Source organism: Hemibagrus wyckioides, linkage group LG16 (genome assembly GCF_019097595.1).
Source record: "Hemibagrus wyckioides isolate EC202008001 linkage group LG16, SWU_Hwy_1.0, whole genome shotgun sequence".
NCBI lineage: Eukaryota > Metazoa > Chordata > Actinopteri > Siluriformes > Bagridae > Hemibagrus > Hemibagrus wyckioides.
Genome location: NC_080725.1, coordinates 330001 through 349710, shown reverse-complemented (window position 1 = coordinate 349710; position 19710 = coordinate 330001). Strand labels below are relative to the sequence as shown.

At 38.0% G+C, this 19710-nt stretch overlaps 1 protein-coding gene across 13 annotated transcripts in view; it reads left to right on the top strand.

Moving 5' to 3' along the window:
- The window catches only part of ppip5k2 (diphosphoinositol pentakisphosphate kinase 2), a 30880-nt gene extending 11625 nt beyond the window's left edge, over positions 1-19255 (top strand). For 2 of the 13 annotated variants that reach the window (XM_058411789.1, XM_058411790.1), the window contains exons 10-31: positions 180-281; positions 738-824; positions 978-1053; positions 1169-1278; positions 1436-1521; positions 1612-1737; positions 2242-2363; positions 3212-3394; positions 3819-3960; positions 4042-4265; positions 4896-5023; positions 5368-5482; positions 5647-5754; positions 5851-5967; positions 6361-6531; positions 7886-8059; positions 10350-10422; positions 11790-11909; positions 13388-13450; positions 16832-16975; positions 17085-17192; positions 17966-19255. In XM_058411789.1, the coding sequence (XP_058267772.1) occupies positions 180-281; positions 738-824; positions 978-1053; positions 1169-1278; positions 1436-1521; positions 1612-1737; positions 2242-2363; positions 3212-3394; positions 3819-3960; positions 4042-4265; positions 4896-5023; positions 5368-5482; positions 5647-5754; positions 5851-5967; positions 6361-6531; positions 7886-8059; positions 10350-10422; positions 11790-11909; positions 13388-13450; positions 16832-16975; positions 17085-17192; positions 17966-18483 (3097 nt within the window). In that variant the 3' untranslated portion in view covers positions 18484-19255. Of the gene's footprint in view, positions 1-179; positions 282-737; positions 825-977; positions 1054-1168; positions 1279-1435; positions 1522-1611; positions 1738-2241; positions 2364-3211; positions 3395-3818; positions 3961-4041; positions 4266-4895; positions 5024-5367; positions 5483-5646; positions 5755-5850; positions 5968-6360; positions 6532-7685; positions 7728-7885; positions 8060-10349; positions 10423-11789; positions 11910-13387; positions 13451-16831; positions 16976-17084; positions 17197-17965 lie in introns of all 13 variants that reach the window. The other 11 variants (XM_058411802.1, XM_058411791.1, XM_058411795.1 and 8 more) reach the window with 11 other exon arrangements.
- Positions 19256-19710: the final 455 nt, after the last annotated feature.

The following is a 19710-nucleotide window of genomic DNA, read 5'->3' as shown; positions in this document are numbered from 1 at the left end:
GTTTCTGAACTAATCAGGTGTGAAGCTATGCAGTCCGGTGGACGACACTACAATCAGCTCGTCCAAAGAACACTTATATAATTACATATTGCACCTCAAATGCCCTTATGATATTCTGAACAGGAATAATATTTAACATGAATACCAGGATTTGTAATGTAATCTTTCCATTGTCGCAGGAATATTGTCATGCGAGAGCTAGCTCCTCAGTTCCAGATTCCGTGGTCCATCCCTCTGGAAGCTGAAGACATTCCCATAGTTCCCACCACCTCCGGGACAATGTATGTGCTTTCTTGACAATCTTGGTTTTCTACAGTAGTTCTGTTGAATACTCAAATCAGAGTGGTCAGAAAGTTTTGAATAACATCTGACAGTAATTCCAGCTAAAAAAGCCATCATAGAGTTATGTGTATTTAGCATTTTTATCAGGAGTCTCCAGCTGTATGGAACAGTGTAAACAATAAGAGACACTTACTTGTTTCCAGGATGTTTCTCAACATTCACTATTAATGGATAAGAAGTATGAACTTTAATGAATAAAAATGCTGTAATTGGCAAGTTGCTATGATATTAGAGAAATGAAAGACTTGTTCTGGAAAATAATAAATCACCCAGTCATATTTTATTCTTTACTTAACTATTGCCATGTATATTAAAAGCAGTGTTGTATTTTTTATCCTGCTCTGCTATAAACACTTCATGTTCTGGGGTGTTTAATGGGTGTTCATGTTTGATAGGATGGAGCTGAGGTGTGTGATTGCTGTGATCCGACATGGAGACAGAACTCCTAAGCAGAAGATGAAAATGGAGGTTCGACATCAGAGGTGCCGCTTGTTCTCCGTGTTCTCCTTACGTTCTGTTTTGAATCATCTTCTACTAACATCTACTTCTTCATGTTAGCTTTGCTTCTTATTCTTAGCAAATCAGGGTATGAAATGCTTCAACCTGCTTGACATGATTTATTGTGTCTCTGTCAGATTTTTTGAGCTCTTTGAAAAATACGAAGGATACAAAAGTGGAAAGCTCAAGCTAAAGAAGCCAAAGCAGCTTCAGGTAATGTAGATTTAATTGAGCATGTTTAATTAAAAGTTGCATTATCGGGTAGCATATGGATAACTATATTGCCTGACACAGTTTTTAAATATTACTTCATCTTTCATCACAACAGGAAGTTTTAGACATCGCCAGACAGCTATTGGTTGAACTAGGGCAGAATAATGATACAGAAATTGAAGAAAGCAAAGCCAAACTCGAGCAGCTGAAAACCGTCCTTGAGATGTAAGTGGAGTTCTCCATGACCGTTATTGACCCCTTTTTAGAAGTAGACAAAATGTGGTGAAACGTGTTCTTTTCCGATGCTTAAACATCCTCACTAATAGTTACTACAGTTATGTAAGGATTTCTTGATTGCTTCAGTTCTTCTGTCTTGTTTCAGGTATGGGCATTTTTCAGGTATTAATCGCAAGGTCCAATTAACATATCTCCCTCATGGCTGCCCAAAAACATCTAGTGAAGAGGAAGGTAAGCCTTTTAATTGCCTATAAAACAATGGATGCCAATGTCTTAAATTTGTTAACGGTTCTCAGAACCGTGTGGGTATATGTGTTTCAGACATGCGGAGGGATGACCCGTCCTTACTGCTGGTGCTGAAATGGGGTGGGGAGTTGACTCCAGCGGGCAGGGTACAGGCAGAGGAACTGGGTCGTGCGTTTAGGTGTATGTACCCTGGAGGACAAGGTACAACTGCAGGAAAACCACAACCTGTATCACTTCCTTAAAACCTACTATTTAACCTCTTCTTTTGGAACAGATTCAGAAAAGGGCTGATGATTTTTCTTAAATTAAAGTGTGAGGAAAAAAGGGCTTCTTCCCCAATGCCTTTGCAAGTAGTCTGTGGTGAAATAAACTAATTAAATAATCCAATTCCCTCAGACACAGCTGATTAACTCGGCAGTCGGCTGAATCACTGTTTCATTCCTGTAAGCATATTAAGCAATTCCCTAAGTTTCCGTCAAGTCTTCTGTTAGCAGTTCACTTCTACTTCTTAAGCCTGTTCTGATGTTAGTGCCCAATTAATATTACCTAGGTTTTATCTACAGCTCTTTATGTGCTCATTATTTACAGATTTTGAGAGCTGCAATAGAACGACTCTGTGTTTTTCTATAACTCTTGTGACCTTGTATGATAACTAAGTTGGATTCTCTTGGATCAAAATAAAGCTGTGGCTGTACAATCTTGCAGGTGACTATGCAGGTTTTCCTGGCTGTGGCCTGCTGCGTCTGCACAGCACATATCGACATGACCTGAAGATCTACGCTTCTGATGAGGGCCGGGTTCAGATGACCGCAGCCGCTTTTGCCAAGGTGCAGTTTACTAACTTGTGCAGTCATGTAGACTGTGTCTCTTCCCTTTCTTTACATACCCTGGTGTTGTGTCCATGGTGTTCGAAAAGTTCAACATTTCAGAAAAGAGCCATGAGACATCAAGTGTTGTTTTACCTCTTGTCTGATCAAGTTGCTGATTCAGGAGGAAGCCAGACAAACATGAACAAAATTTGCTGGTGAAATAAATATTCTTGTTAACGACCAATGGAGCAATATAAATATAATGGAGATTTATGACTTTTTACATAGATAATATTTAAAATGGCAAATATTTCCACTTTGCAGTATAACTGAAAAAGCAGCTTGCCTATTTTTGGAACATTCACCAGAACATGATATTATGGTGCAGCTTAACTGTGACTCCAAAGATACAGCAAGGACAAATACCCTCCTTACTGCCAGAATTAAACCAATATTTGTTATTTTTATTACTGTTGATGATATAAATAATATAGTATAAAGAGTCAAATGAAAACCTGAAAGTTGCACCATAATTTGAATTGAATAGAATTGAATCCATATTTTTCTAGAGGAAAATCTGGGCATTTGTTGAGCATGAAACACTTCCATGGGATCAAATGGAGATTACATAGAAAATAATACACTTCTGTGATACATAATTGCAATAAACAAAAGTGCAAAATAAAACAAAAGTAGGATTGTCTCACCTTTAGATGGAGAGTTAATCTATGTATTTAGACAATAAACTGGTAAGCGCATTGTGTATGTTGCATGATCTGCTTTTTCCTGAATATTGTTAATATATTTATATTATTACAAGCATGTTTTTATGTAACTCGAACACACAATCTATTTTCTATCCTCAGGGTCTCTTGGCACTGGAGGGTGAGCTGACCCCCATTCTGGTCCAGATGGTGAAAAGTGCCAACATGAATGGCCTGCTGGACAGTGACAGTGACTCTTTGAGCAGCTGCCAACAGAGAGTTAAAGCTCGGCTCCACGAGATCCTGCAGAAGGACAGAGACTTCACCTCCGAAGACTACGAAAAGGTTTGTTTGTTATTTCCTAATAGCAGGACAAGTTTCCAACAGAGAAGAAGGAAGCTAGCATTTTTTACAAAGCAAGACTGTCAAAGCTCAAAATGTTCTTTTGAGAAACCGGTGCAGTGATTTTAAGCTATAAGGACATTTTTGCCCTGGAGTTTTAGTTAGCTCAAGGTTGTTTTAAATCAAAAAGGCTTTCATTGCTTTCCAACTGTGTAGCAGCAGTACAGCCTTGAGAATGTACATTTAATTTTTATGTATTCTCTGTTATATATTTGAATTAATCGAGTTGTTGAAGTTCACTTCCCTGCATTTTTTAACTTTTCAGAACTGACACTTGTCAAACTTTTTAATATATTTTTTTTCTACTCCTATTTCAAACCACAGATTTCCGTTTTCATTTCCATTTTCGTCATTTTTCTGTTGCTAGCTGGCTCCCACGACGAGCACATCACTAGTGAAGTCCATGCAAATGATCAAGAACCCAGTAAAGACGTGTGATAAAGTCTATTCCCTCATCCAAAACCTTACACTGCAGATTAGACAGAGGATGGAGGACCCTAAGTCAGCAGGTACACAGCCAGAACGACAGGGAAAGATTTCAGTTCTCATCCAGCTAGTGCTAGAGCTCTGTCTCACTCTTTCTCACACAGACATCCAGCTGTACCACAGCGAGACTCTGGAGCTGATGCTACGTCGCTGGTCCAAACTGGAGAAGGACTTCAAGATGAAAAATGGGCGCTACAACATCAGTAAGATCCCAGACATCTATGACTGCATCAAATATGATGTTCAGCACAACAGTTCACTTAAGCTGGACAACACCATGGAGATCTACAGGCTCTCTAAAGCTCTGGCAGATATTGTCATTCCACAGGTGAGCTTAACTGTGGTTGTTCAGTGCATAGGTATCACACTGTAAATATTTATTGAAAATTTACACACTAGCATGGATCAGTAAAATGCTGTTTATATTTAGGATTGTAGTTTAGGATATTAGTTTGTTTCTCAAAAGTTTCCTGTCCACAGCGAAATGCAGAAAACACAACAGCAAAATGCAGAAAACCGCTGCATGCACGCTAAGTGTCTGATCCATGGCCTTTATGTAATTTATTCCATCACTTGTGTATTATACACAGCAGTCCAACATGAGAGTGAAATATTTTATCCATTAAACATCACCACAATTTCTGCCATCTCGAAAAATATGGACATCACATGACAAAAGCTTCATTCCCTACATCTATACTGTAACATAAATATAAATCAGTTTTGTCCACTTTGTAGAGTTTTATTTACTTTTGAATAGATGCATTTGATAGTTGAAAATGTCGTGTTAGCCCAGGTGGAAAGGCAAAGGCAATGAGACAAGACACATTTTTACATGTAGTTGTTTTACATTTAGCTGGTGTGGTCTAGGCCCAAGTGATGAGGTTGGATTTCTCACCTTAACTAGTACTGCAGCAGAATGGTAAATTCTTTTTTTTTTTTTACCTCTACTTGGCAGGAATATGGTATTTCTCAAGCTGAGAAGTTGGACATTGCCAAAGGCTACTGCACACCGCTGATTCGCAAAATCCGCTCCGACCTCCAGAGAACGCAGGATGATGACACAGTCAATAAACTTCACCCGGTGTAAGCTACAGTCACAGTATACTCTTTTTTAATAATTTATTTTAAGGATTTAAAAAATTATAATTGGAAAATGGGCACTGTTTCAGACATCTGCTTCAAATCTGAGCCTTATCAATAAAACTGTGAACAATAACAAATTGCCATTATTTGTCACATATACATTACAGCACAGTGAAATTATTTCTTCATATCCCAGCCTTGGAGGTTGGGGTCAGACTTTAATGAAATATTGGTTGCTCAAATATAGCATAACATTTCTAATTTAGAAGAAATTAATTTGTTTAGTCAAATGTATTGATTCGTTAATTGATTGATTCATTTGAGTCACTGTGGTCTGTTTGCAGTTATTCCAGAGGAGTCATGTCTCCCGAGCGTCATGTCCGCACCAGACTTTACTTTACCAGTGAGAGCCACGTCCACTCTCTCCTGTCCATCCTACGCTACGGAGCTCTCTGTGATGTAAGCCTTCTTATACTGTAAACTCCATGAGTGAATTTTCTCTGCACTGGTCCAATTATATTTCATATTCAAAATTGTGACTGTAGCAACACACACATCATTTTCTTTACCATGCTCTTTAATTTCATTTTCATATCAGCTGCTTGTGTTGAATGATTTTGCAGGAGACCAAAGATGAGCAGTGGAAGAGGGCCATGGACTACCTGAAAGTGGTCAGTGAGCTGAACTACATGACCCAGATTGTGATAATGTTGTATGAGGATCCCAATAAGGTAACGCTGCAGTCCATCCCCTCTCCTAAAGGCCAGTATAGATCTCCTGCTTCAGATGATGATGCATTTTATATAACGGCTGCTGTGTCGTTTCAGGATCCATCTTCAGAGGAACGTTTTCATGTGGAGCTGCATTTCAGTCCAGGAGCGAAAGGCTGTGAGGAGGATAAAAACCTGCCCTCAGGATTTGGCTACAGACCAGCATCTAGAGAGGTTAGACCCAGCTGACTGGTTGATGTTTTCTGTCTGGCTGACTCTGTGAACACTGCAATGACTGAGCTATTAAACCATTTCAGCTCAGGCTTTCATGTGATGTAAAGAAGCTGGAAAGGATTTAAACAAGATCAAGCAAAGAAATTTTAGAGCTGATATATTGTTTCTGTATTAAGGATAAAATGTTCAGTTGTGGTGCAGTTGATGATATCGTCACATTAAATGCCTTCATTTAACCGAAACAACAAAAAATGCAGTACCCAAACACTCAAAACAATTAAATAACATGTTTTTCATATCTTTATATAATTTCATTTCATGTATTCAGTCTTGAGAAAAGATGATGGATAAAGTAGATGTTCCAACCCTAACCCTGTGACACTTCTGTCTCAGAACGAAGGCTCCAAAAAGAAGTTGCAGAATGACAGCGATGAGGAGTCGAGTACTTTAAAGCGAGACGAGCCGGATCGAGCCCTTGTCATGTTCCGACCCATGGTGTCCGACCCCATCTACATTCACAGGAAGTCCCCTCTTCCACGCTCCAAGAAGATTGGCTCTGTGGAAGTAAGTGCTGTTTGGCTCGTTTGTATTCAGAATTTGTCCTTCTGTACTGTTCTCCTGCTCTGTAAAAAACCCTGCAGGTCATCTTCAGTTGTAAAGAATAATACAGTGTTTTACCAAAATCATGATTTACTGAAAACTTGTTATATTAAATTGTTGAGTGTACTGGTGAAATGGTTTGTCTGATAAATCATGTTTTATACAGCTTTAAGCCAATTTCTTTAAAGTTTTTTTATTTTTTAGCATCCATTTTATTTAGCCTTGTTTGAAAAATGATCATTTTTTACTTTTTTTTTTTTTTAAAAAGTACCTTAGATTTTCTTCTATAATGTTAGAGATTTACTGTGTAGAAATACATCTGTGAATAATGCCTCTGTGCATAAAATCCTGTGTTTTATCTGTTTAAAGTTGTATATATTTATTATACTCTCTGCAGTGTGTACATGTAAAAATGCTGCTTTTAATTCCAGTTTTATGAAGGTTTATAGCACCAGGTTGTAATCAGTGTGATGTCCTGTTCTCTGAACTGCTGCCTTTGACTTTCTAACTGTTTAGATTAGATTTTTTTTTTTTCTAATTTTAAGTTAATATAAAAAACACACACATTTAAACTAATACCCATCTCATGCCACAATAATGCACTAAAATTCACAAGACAAAAAATCTATTCTGTCTGCAAAGAAACAAAATGTGACTGTATTAGTGTTTTTTATCATTAGAATTGGGCAAAAATCATCGCAGATCATGTTTAATGATTGGGTATTGATAAACTGTGGTATTATAATGGAGTGGTCAGTGTGTTACACTATATTGCAGAGCATATTATTTTAGTCGTCTGTCTTGAAATTCACAGATGTTGCATTACTAGTTTATAAGTCTTTACTTCAAGTCTTCTATTTAAATTTTAGTGAATTCTTGTCATTTTTCTAAGTAAAGTTAGTGATTATTGTTTTTGTGTTTCTGTGTCTGGCTTATATAATGATATGATAACGCTCTCATTCTAATATTATTATAGATTAAAGAAATTTTTACCAGGGACTAGGATCCAAACCAGTTATGACCGTTTACTGGTAAATGTGCTGTTTAATAACTGTCAGTTTTTTTCTGCCCAGTTACATTTTTATTTCTACCTTTACTTTTTGTTGTTGTCTTTTTAGTCCTCATTGCAGACAGACTTTATCAAGACCTCTACTGGCAAAGTATGAGTTCAACGCGTGTTCTCTTTTGTTTGTTCGTTTGCTTTTTGTTTTTCCTCACAGAACAGAGGGCGTATGTTGTGAATGTTGATGGGACTCGTAGCTAGACTGTTGTTAACGTTGCATGACTGTGCTGTTTCTGCCCCCTCTCTCACTTCCAGGAAGAAAGCCCCCTGAGTGTGTCTAGCCCTGAGTCTATTGGTACCTGGATACATTACACCTGTGGTGTTGGTACTGGGCGTCGAAGACGCAGATCAGGGGACCAAATAACTTCCTCCCCTGTCTCCCCCAAATCACTGGCTTTCACATCCAGTATTTTTGGCTCATGGCAACAGGTTTTTACAAATTTAATTCATTCTTCACAATCGCTAACTCCTTGTTCATGCGCACCAGAGAAACCTGACGGCAGTCAGCAAGGACATCTAATCAGCAGATCAATCAAAAGAGAGTATATTTTTTAAATCATTTCCTTCTTTTTGGTTTTGCCCTTTTTCATTCCATCTAAAGAGGAATTCGAGAGAAATGAAGCTTTACTTGTGGCATCTGAATAACCAACCATCCAGTTTTGTGACCTTTCGTAGTGTCGACTAACAGCGGAGGATCTGAGGTCAAAGTTGCATGTTTATCATTTTGTAACTTGTTTTTTTCCTCCACTGCCATCATGTGTGATACTACACTGAAACCTGACTTGTTTAGCCGTTTGAACGGTTGCCTGCAGGTCACAGCCACAGACCGTCCATCTCTCTGTACGGTTGACTCTGAAGCCTGTGGTTCCTCAGTCGTATGCCCTCAGTTCTAATGTCTAAAACAAGTCTTACCTTGTCATGGCCACATGCGTTTTGAATTTTTTTTTTTTTTTTTAGAGGTGTGTCTCTTATTTTGTGAAATGGTTTACCTTTGCTTTGCTGTAACATGTTTTTCCATTAGCAACCTTTCTTAACAGTGCTTTTAAAGGCAAACCTTTAGTTCCACCTTATCTGCAGCATTCTGCTTTTTGTTGGAGCTTCAGTCTTTTTCTGTATTTGGCTTCTGCTCTTCTGCTTCCTCTTAGAACCCTTACATTAACAAGCTGAGGCACTGTGAAAGAAAAGGCATATTTAGTTTTCTGATTATCCATCACAGAAGCATATTTATCTTAGTAGCTCTTTTCATTCATCTGCTGACTCTCATTAGTTGTCCTTTGCAACCTGCTCCATTTCAGTGTCCAAGAATTTTCTTCCCTTCCTTTGGGTTGCAGTCAGATTTGTGGTTTTTAATCGTTTTGCCCCTCCAGTCTCCCAGCTCTTGCTTTTTCCAAAGCTGAAGTTTATCACTGCTTTGGCACGTTTATTGCTTTTTGGTTGCTCTTCTCCTCCAGGAGATATTTAGCAAGATCCTACTACTTTTCCTATCATTATTTTGCAACAAAATAAGAATATGACTGAAGAAGTAGGGAGTGTGGAGCTCATGTCACATCATCATTCCACACTGCACTTTGGGTTTCTACATCCCCATCTTGTGAAAGACAGTATGACAATGTGACAACTCTACATTCTTTATATTTCGGTCTTGGCCTTTATTAATAGTAGTGTGTAGTTTGGGGTTTGTTTAAATGAATGTTATGATCATCTGAAATATGTGTTCTTTGGCTATAAATCACTTCCACACGATTGTTTTGTGTAAAGTTTTTCACAACTTTATCAAAAATGTTATCTCAATATTGAAATAGTTTTGTCTTTTTAACATGTGACATTTTCTCTTAAAGCTGAAAGTACCACATAGCATAGAATTAAAAGAGGTTTTAGGCCATAATACCAATATAATAATAATAATTATTATTATTATTATTATTGCTACTACTACTATTAATTATTGTATAAATCTATTAATTAAGCTAAAATATCTAAGAAGATTGAAGAAATCAAAACAATTCTATTCTGAATTTTAAGACACTTTTGGAAGTTTATCATTACAGTTAAGCAGAATTACGTTATTTTGCTGCTCAGTGGTTTCTCTGAGCTTCAGGTAAGCCATGGCAGGTGTAAGTGCAGCTTGATTAGCCCTCCATTTTGTCTTCTTTCCACCATCCCGCCTCCGGCTGTCATTTTTCCAGTCCTTCGGATCCTGTACTCGCATCTCTCCTGTTTTCCCTGTCCAATCAGAGAGGATCCAGTCATTCCAAGCCTTGGTTTTGCACGAAACAGAACAACAGAAACATAAAAGCTCCTCCTCCTTCCTTTTTTTTTTCTCCCCCCAACCACAGGTGCAAGTGTCTATTTGGTTCGAGTTGTGCCATGTTGATTTGTGGAATCTCTGCAAACTGTTGCCATGTCTATCACCATTCCCCTCTGCATCTCCTGTCTCACCTTTGTCTTGTGCTTCATCCTGTATCTAAATGTCTTGAATGTCTCGCACGGAATGGACTCTCTGGCCATGGGGATGTTGCACGATCCATTTACTTTTCCATGCTGTCTTTCTGTTGTCCTTGTTGCCTGTACTAACATTTGTAATGCGGCTTATTAACGCCTGTCTATCTGGAAAAGCCCTATTTCTTACATATCAAAGGTTTCAGGATGTCTAGAGTTTATCTCCTTTCCAATTGCTAGCTTGATTGAAGGGCTAATGTTTGTTTTTGGGGTCTTTCAGGTTCTTTCGGAGAACAACAGTCACGCAAGGCCAGGCAGACTACACACGGATCAGAAGCTCACCACTGGAATAGGTAAGCTGTGACTTTTCACTGTAAAAATCATCAAAAATTAGATATAGACCTTGAAGTAGGTGGTTACTTAAGCGTCTTAAATATTTTGACTCTTTGAATGTGCTTTGCTGTTAAAGTAATACATTATTTATTTTTTCTGGCTTAATGTTGTGTATTGTGTGATCGTCATATTGTTGTTCATGTCATGTTTCCTCAAGAAATAATAAGTAAAGCCATGAAGTAATATTGTGCCTTTCCATTTCAACCCTTCGCTCTGTGTCATGGCTTTGTGCCTCTTCTAGCACCTTTAGAGTGCCTCCTTTGTATAGGCTGTTTCCTGCTGATCCTCTGGCACCCAATGATTAATTACTAAAGGTGTGATGATGTATTTAACTTTAATACTCCCAATTGGCATAAATGGGAATATGAACGTCCTTCTAGATCAAGATTTTTGCCACATAGCCGCTTTAACCAGTGCTGACTCAGTTTCTCTCATACATGCTGGTAATGTCCTTTGTGTATGTTTACTTCCTGTGAGGCAGCAGTGAGATTGATGTTTTGGTGGCCGGCGAATGGACTTCAGCTTTGCCTTCTGTTGAAATGGCTTAGTTTCAGACCCTGAGAGCAGGACCTGTTTACATCACCTGTGTAATATTAATATGTAGCGGGGTGTAGCAGAAATCCTTTCTCATGTTCAGAAAATGAATAGAGAAAATGAGCCGAGTGCACTTCATGTTGGTGAGAAGGGGAAATCAAACAAGTAGTAATTTCAAACATTTTGACTCAAACAGATCATAAGGGTTATTATTATTATTATTATTATTATTATTATTATTATTATTATTATTATTTTATATAATGGTGTACCAAAAAATGTTCAACATGGCATATATAGTAGATAATAAAAAATATGAAGTCTAACACGTAAGGTAGTATGGAAAAAAAATATTTTAAGCCAGAGTAGATGATGAAATATTTTTAGATAGTGACAGTAATGTTTTTTTGTTTTTTTTACAAACCATTTTTCTGGGCATGAATTTTGGTTTTGGTAGGAATTCTCTCTGTAGTCCATCACTCTCTGTTTGCTGTTTTATAGCGGTCTGACCGTGTCTGTATTAAAAGAGAGTTTTTTTTATTGTAACCATGTAGTAGATACAGAATAGTTTTGTTGTGATGATGAATACACAATGTAAACACATGTTCAGCTTATCCTGTCACCCTGTCAATGAGCAGGACAAATGACATTACTGTCAGTATGGGAAGCTTTTAATGAGGCTGCACAAGACTTTCTGTGGCAAGAATCTCGTAGACGTGCATGCTGCATGCGTTGCGAGGTGTGGCTCCTCGAACACACGACTGCTGTATGTATCTTCTCTAACTCCCATCAGGGTCTCATTGTGCTGGCCTGTTTAGCACCATGGTGCTGGGAGGCTCCTCCAGCGCCCCTAACCTACAAGATTATGCTCGTACACACCGTAAAAAGCTGACCTCTTCTGCCTTCTTAGATGGTATGTGCAAACATGCGCACACATCTTTGTTTTATTAAAAAAAAAAAAAAAAAAAAAAAAAAAAAGGTGACCCCTCATCCCCTCTTGTAAGGAATCCTGGAAGCTCATTTTTTTGTTTTTTTGTTTGTTTGTGTGTAGTTTTTTTCTTTAATATTAGTTGTGATTTTGTTGGAATTTTATAATTATTTGGTCATTAATTTTATTCATTTAATTTATTGATTTTAAATTATATATCTATTATTTAAAGATAAATATAATGTACAAGAATTTAGATACAAGATTTTGATGTAGATCTGTATTCAGCTCATAAGAGTAACTAGTAATTTTAAATAATAGCTTTCAGTTCTTCACTTCATGCTACATGATTTACATTCATTTATTCAGCAGATTTATTTAGCAAAAGTGACTTAAAACTGAGACGGACACAGAGTTTCAGTTCTACAGCTGAACAGTTCAGGGTTTAAGGTCATGTTCACGGTTGTGTCCTAATCTTGATCATGACACAAAGAAATGAGAGCAGTGTTAGAGTATTACTCTTGACTGAGTTAAACATATGCTGCAAAATGCCTATTTTTCTAATTTGCATTAGCAGTACAAATACATTTGCCATAGGAGTTCGGAGCGGTCATCAGTAGAATAAAGTGTTTGCATTGACATGTCCAGGAAAGAAAAGCTGGACCAAAATCTGTGTGCGCGCGTGTACATAGTATGTAGTTTTGGCAGATTATTTTATCTTCATAGCATTCTGGACAGTAAAGATTGTCATGTTTTTGGATTTTGTTTCATATGTTGTTCCTGATCTTGTGGTTAAGGTAAAGGTTTACTGCACAGTTCCCTCTTCTCCTCATGGTGCTATACACTGTGACACATGTATTATCTCTCTTAATACATACTCAGCATGTCTAACTTGTGTCTCTTGTCATTAGGATGGCTTTGGAATTAGATTAAAAGCAGATTTTGTTTTGTGTTGTTTGGATTTTTAACTCTTATGTGTTGTCTGTTCATTGGTCAGTAGAGATGGTATTTGTGTAGAGGTTTCTCGAAATCCAGGCTTCTTTCTTTCTTTTCTTTGGGGCTGGATTGTAATGTGCCACATTGCTGTATAGACAACGAGCTAACAGATGGATAAATAAACAGATGGCTACGTTTGCGGTCAGATAGGGTTTGGGTGGAGTGTGTGTTCATGACACCACCTGTGGGATACCTGCTTATTCTTTAGTAGGTGTTTCGAACAGCAACCTGCTGCTATTTTGAAAGGAAGATAACCAACGTGATTTGGAAAGTTTTTCAGATGTTTACACAGCAGTCTGCCTGACAGAATCCCTACACGTCTAACTCACTAAAACAAGCAATCCACTTAATTTCCTTTCCTTTCTCTCCTGCATGCCCACTAACTATTGCTTTTTTCCCTGCCCTTTTCTAAGCCCTTTTTCTGTTAGCTGTTGTACATTTCAGGTACCTGTGTTTCTCTTTCTCAGAGGCCACGCGTGGTTCTGCTGTTAAAAGATTTTCTATCTCATTTGCGCGACACCCAACCAATGGTATGTTTGCTTTCGTTAATTCCCCAGTACATCCTCCTTCCCATCATCCCCATTATTTTGTTCTGGGTATAGACTTCTTTCAGTTCCTCGACTAACTCCAGAGCAGTGCACATGGAATGCAGCCATGAGTGTTGAAGTGGCTAAAATGCTTGTGCAGAGACCATGTGCTTTTTCAGACCCTTTCACTCAGTTCTTCTAAATGTGAGACGGCCTGGAAAAACGTGGATGTGGCTGAGTTCTGGAAAAAGCCTAAAAAAAAATCACCTTTTGTCCAAATTGCAGTCATTAATATACTTTGAAATCTCTACATTTAGAAGACATTAAAATATTTTTCTAACCTTGCCTTGGTGTCTACCTGCAAAGACCAGGTCAAGTACTGATTCAGTTTAAACACACAGTCTAAAATCTCATGTAGCACAATGGACATTCAGTTTATAATCAAACACCAACTCTCCATCTTTACATCTCCAAAGATCATACACGATCACAACAGGGAAGAGTGCTCACACACTCTGTACAGGTGAGAGAGGATAGCAGGTTTAAAATGACCTAACAATCAAAGGAAATTAAATCAGAAGAACTGACCAAATGAATCAGTGATGATTTAGAGTATAAACAGCAGTATAAACACAGATCAGTGGAGTGAAGAGACAACAAAGGGCCAGGGGTGTAAATGTAGATGAGACAGAGCCTGATGAAGACTGAGCCATAATACTGATTCACTTATCATTTTTCTTGTTTTTCCATTAATAGATTAGGTTTTGAATGTGGATATAAACAGTGTGCTTTTCTGTGGACAGTCACTCATAACAATGCTAGAAGTTTGTGTTTCTTCTGAATGCAACAGAGAAGCAGAAATCCTGTAGTGTATATAGGACAAAATGTGAAAATCTGATTAGGTGCAAAGTTTTCCCAGGCCACCACACATAAATCATCAGGAAGACTGAAATGGCTAAAACTTATGGTTTATTTTGAGCAGACACTGAACGCGGTACTACATCATTAAAATGAGTGAAAGCTGCGTAAAGTCACTTGAATAGACACAAACTCTTTTTATCTGTAAAATATCAGATATATATAGTGTTTGTGAGGAGGTTGATGACGGGTGAAACTAGTCTGTGATTCTCTCTCTCTCTCTCTCTCTCTCTCTCTCTCTCTCTCTCACTCTGAGGTGTGTGTGTATTCGATCTATAATATAAATACACACACATGCACACACCGTCCACTTTAATATGCAGTTATCCAATCAGCCAGTCGGCTGTTTAGATAATTGCATGGTTGTAGAGGTGTTCCTAATAAACTAGATGGTGAGTGTGTACAGATTGTGTAAAGCCCTGGCTTTGGTTTATAATTTCTGCATTATATTATATGATATAAAATATAATATTTTCCAATAAAATGAGCACTTACAGACAAACCAGTAGACTGAAGCATCATTTAGCAAATGTAGGAATTATTAACTGTGCTTTATGACTATAGGTGTTTATTAAAGTTCTAGATTGAATTGGATTATTTTGGAAATATCACTTTTTTTCTTTTTTTGTTGTTTTGTTTGTTTTTAATCTGCTTTTCTAAATGGGTCAGTGTTTCCCAGTATGTTCTGTGGTAAGTGTTAATTATGTTTAATTTACCCATTTGTATCTTGTTTGTTGTTTTTGTTTCGGTTCAGATTCTTGACGTCTTGTAGAAGTTAGCTCCCTTATTTTTGGGTTTTTAGTCAAAACATTTGACATTTTACCAAATTCCTAACCCATATGTTCATCTTTGTAGCAGTAGTGTAACATTTGTGTGCTTTAGCAACACATTTATTGTTTTATTTCACATACATTCCATCATGTACACCTCAGGTGAGTGAGTAATCATTGTACACACAGTTACCCAGACGTCTACAGCGATGTCGGCTCTTACTCGGATTTTAAGTAAATGATTTAACATGAGAGCCTCAAACAGTTTGTTCTGCAAAAGCAAGAGTGCAAGAATACATTTATCAGAAACCAGTCAGGTATGATTTAATATTATGCTGTAAATTTTACTCGTGTTTTCTATAAATAAATTCTGTTCATATTTTCTGTTAAAATCCCTTCATTCAAATGTCTTCACTTGTTTATGGATTAGATTTGTAATATTTGTCGTATATAAACCATCACCAGTAGATTCCAGTAAATGCTCTTGGTTGTACTTTAGTGTGGTGTTAGTGTGTGTTATAAAGGTCAGTCAGCTAACACAGGTCTCTGTTGGTCATTTGCATGAAACTGTTTTTTTTTTTTTGTTTGTTTGTTTTTGTTTGTTTTTTTTTGTCCTTATACCCACTAGCAGAAAGTTTGATCAATCCCACTCACTGTCTCTGTACCAGTCCAATCAATCGCTCCTGCAGTCACAGACACGTTTTAGCAGCCCTGCCCATCTCCACAGAAACTCCTGACCAATCCTGTGGATAGTTGTGATCTCATCTGTTCTTGCAGGACACATGTCCTATATTGTCCACTCACACAGATACGCTTGTGCAATTGTCCCTGCCCTCTTCAACACAGTCCCACCCACTCCCACAGACACACTTGACCAGTCCATCCACTCTCACAGTTATTCTTCACGTACCGCATCTATCCACAAAAAGTTTGACCAGTCCTTCCCACTCTTGCACATACCCCATGAGCGATGTCACTGGCTCCTGCAGTTATTTTTGTTTGTACCTCCTCATCTCTCTTTATGGTGAACTTGACTTATTATAAACTACAGCCTGGCCAGAACAGCTACAGTCTTCTCACAGATTTAATTTGAAGTGATTTTCAGCTCTTCATAAAGTTACCCTAGGTCTTGCATTGATAAAATCAGCTTAATGATGTCAGTTAAAGATGTTTTGATGACTTATTGGTGTAGAGCTAGAAAAAGGAACTAGTATTATGATCCGTACTGAAGAAGAAATTGTGATATAAGGCTGTACTTGTTTTGTAAACCCTGTCTCGGTTCCTTTTTAACGAAAGGTATCTGAACTGAATATTGGCTTTTGGCAGAATCAGTCATGTGTACACATAGAGTTTGCTTATAAGATGACTGAATTTAAGCCCATGTAGTATCTGAGATGTATAAAGTGCATGTAAGGTAAGTAGACCACCATTCTCACTCTGTAGCATCATCCTGGCTGATGATGTTGTGGTAGGTAGAAGCTTCTAGTGAGTTGTACTCTGTGTGGCCATCTGCTTCCATTCTGCCCGCCTCAAACTCACGTTTGATGGTGCTGTTGCTCTTTGTCATTCTCTCAGGTCCTGGAACTCCACATCTGTGTGTGTGTGTGTGCCTGGATGTGCCGAATGCTCATGATCACTCCAGCTTAACTGCCAGTGTTATAAATGCTTAATAAGTGTCTGTTGTATCTCATTCAAGGCTTTGAGTTATACTCCATGGTTCCCTCCATCTGCCCGCTGGAGACCCTCCACAATTCACTGTCCCTTAAACAAGTGGATGACTTCCTAGCCTCGATTGCCACCTCCCATGATTCCTTGCTGGAATTGTCTGTGTGCTCACCAGGTAAAAGAAGGACAAAATGACATCCCACCATTTTATTATATATCTATACATATACACCTGTTTTGACTCTTTTTTACATTTTAAATTCTCTGTTTGTTGTCACTCTCAGCTGTTCAAGGAAAGAAAGTTCCTTTAAACACATACACTCCTGCGAAAGTTTTACCGTGTCCTTTCACTCAGGCTGTGGGAAAGAAGTCACCAGAGCGCACTAAATCAGGCATGTATAATTAATAATAATAATTAATAGTCAAGATGGGCAACAAAAATGCTAATATGGGTACAACTAAACTCCCAACTCTTTCTGATGAATAAATTCTTATTTAAATTTCCAAACATAATTATAAACCTGTTTTTATAATATATAATATATTATAAAATATATTTCAAGACATTAGGATATCAGGCTAAGTAAACTACTTAACCTCAAATAAGTAAATAAACGCATTACAAATGGCCTTCTTAAGTCTTTGATTAACCCAAACACACAGACCCCACATCCAAAACGAACCGCAGCCGAACCCAACATTGCCCAGTTACCTGGACAATATATACAACTACAGTATTTACACAAAACAATTCTATACACTCAGGCACACAAAAGACGAAGGGAACAGGCAGATGTCTGAGTCCATGTACAAGTGAAGGGTTATAGTGATCAGTTCACTAAAGGATTGAGCACTAGACTGTCAACGACGTTCCCCTGACATTGCCTTACCTGCTACCTCCAGGATCCTGAACATAATGTGGAAACATTTGGACAGAACACACACATGCACACAGAAAAAGGGTTAGGGCATAACAGTATATTATTTGATTTGCTCTTGTTGTTCTGGATCGTTGTGGCGATAATGAACTCGTGTTCAACGAGGTGAGAGAGACTGACAGCTTGTGTAACACTGGATGTTGTGTGTGCGTGTGCTTCTCATTAATGTTAGAATTAAAGGGTGCCAATATTTCTGGAGTTAACTGTATGTACTTTATTCTACCCAGCCAGCGGAAGCTCTCCTTCCAGAGTGGCTCGGTGGAGCAGAGCCGATGTTCAGCATGCTGCCGCTGTAGACAGAGCATTACAGCAGAGTTCACCTCCACCGTGTTCAGAGAGCAACACACAGTGTAAACACAACACTGCTGTTAGCATCCTGGTCTCCTCTCCACCAACGTCCTGTAAAGCCCAACTCCACGCAAACTGCCAGGAGGACAGTGTGTCCACTCACACTCGGGCCTGGACAGGATGCTGTCGAGTCTCAGCACAACTCGCACGTCCTCACACTAGTGACGCTAAAGCACATCAAGTATCATCCAGTGACGGTCACATCCATATCTCACCAAAACAAACCGGCATGGAGGAAAGTCCGAGTGCAGCCGGACCTGTGCACACGCTCACTAAGCAGACTGCTCACGAGGAGCAACATGAAGGCAAAGCGCAGCTGTGTTCACCACCACCGCTAATACAAACCTCATCATCAACTGCGTCACAAGATCACACAGCCATGCTCCCACCAAACTGACCAAACCTTGCATTTCACTGATACTGATACACAGCACTGTTACTTTAAACGATTGCTTAGTGATTCCTCTCACCGAGAGAGATCACGGGTTTAAGTAAACAGTAGTTTAGCGGTAGTACAACTTGAACTATTAAACACGCTCATCTTATCCAGACTATCGCAGAGACAACTGATTTAACCTATAGTACGGTCTTGACTGTGCTCTCGTGAAGAGTTTATTTCTCATATCGTGTATATTTGAATGTAAACCAGATGTATACAGTCATATATCCATTTCATCATAGTCTATTTTAATTAAAAATGATCATTAAATCAACAGCACCTTTTGGATATGATTATCGAGATCCAAATTAAAATGTAATGTAATTAAAGTTCTATTTTTCACATATCTTTGGTTACCAAAAATGTGTTTTTTTTTGTTTTTTTTTGTTCTCATTTAGCTGCCTTCGTAATCGTAATTGCTGTGAAAAATATTTTTCACCAGTATGTTTCATCTTTACCAAACATGACTGTATTGATAGATATCTGTATGTATATTGGGAATAAACCTCAGTGGAGCCCTGTTATATCCTATATGTATGTTTTGATAACCTTCTCTATGTAAATGTATGTGAAATTGAAAAACAAATATAGTTTTCATGATATAGAAATATAATGATATTTTCTGTATTTTTCGTGCTGTTAGAGCTGATATTATAGCAGCTTGTACAAATTGGCTAGTTTTGTGATTTTAAATCTGATTAAACTGGACCAACATAATGTCAGGTTTTTATACCATGTGAAAATGAACCTCTGTGTTTTCCCAGACATTCAGCTCACCAGGAAGAAGAATTTTTATACAAGAAGATTATGGATTGGGAAATGCTTACCTGATTGGGTTACCCAAGTTACCTCATTGTCATGTTTAGCCATGAAATCTTTCCATGTATTTACTGATAACCTCGGTTAAGGTCTCTCTGGCAGAGGAGTGTCTAACTTGTGAATATAATTAAGTTAGCTTTCAGTGAGCGGTCATGCTGTATCTTTAGATCATGTACCTGTAAGTTAAATCAGTCCACATTGTAAAAGGAAGCTTTGGAGCTGGGTACAGTTGTGTTTAAAAGTAAAAATCTGAACTATTATTAATCTTTGTAATTAACATATGATCTTCAGCTGAGTCAGTGATTTATGTTTAAATGAAATTCTGAGATGTATTTGTATGCCAAGTTTCTTTCATCAACATGCCAG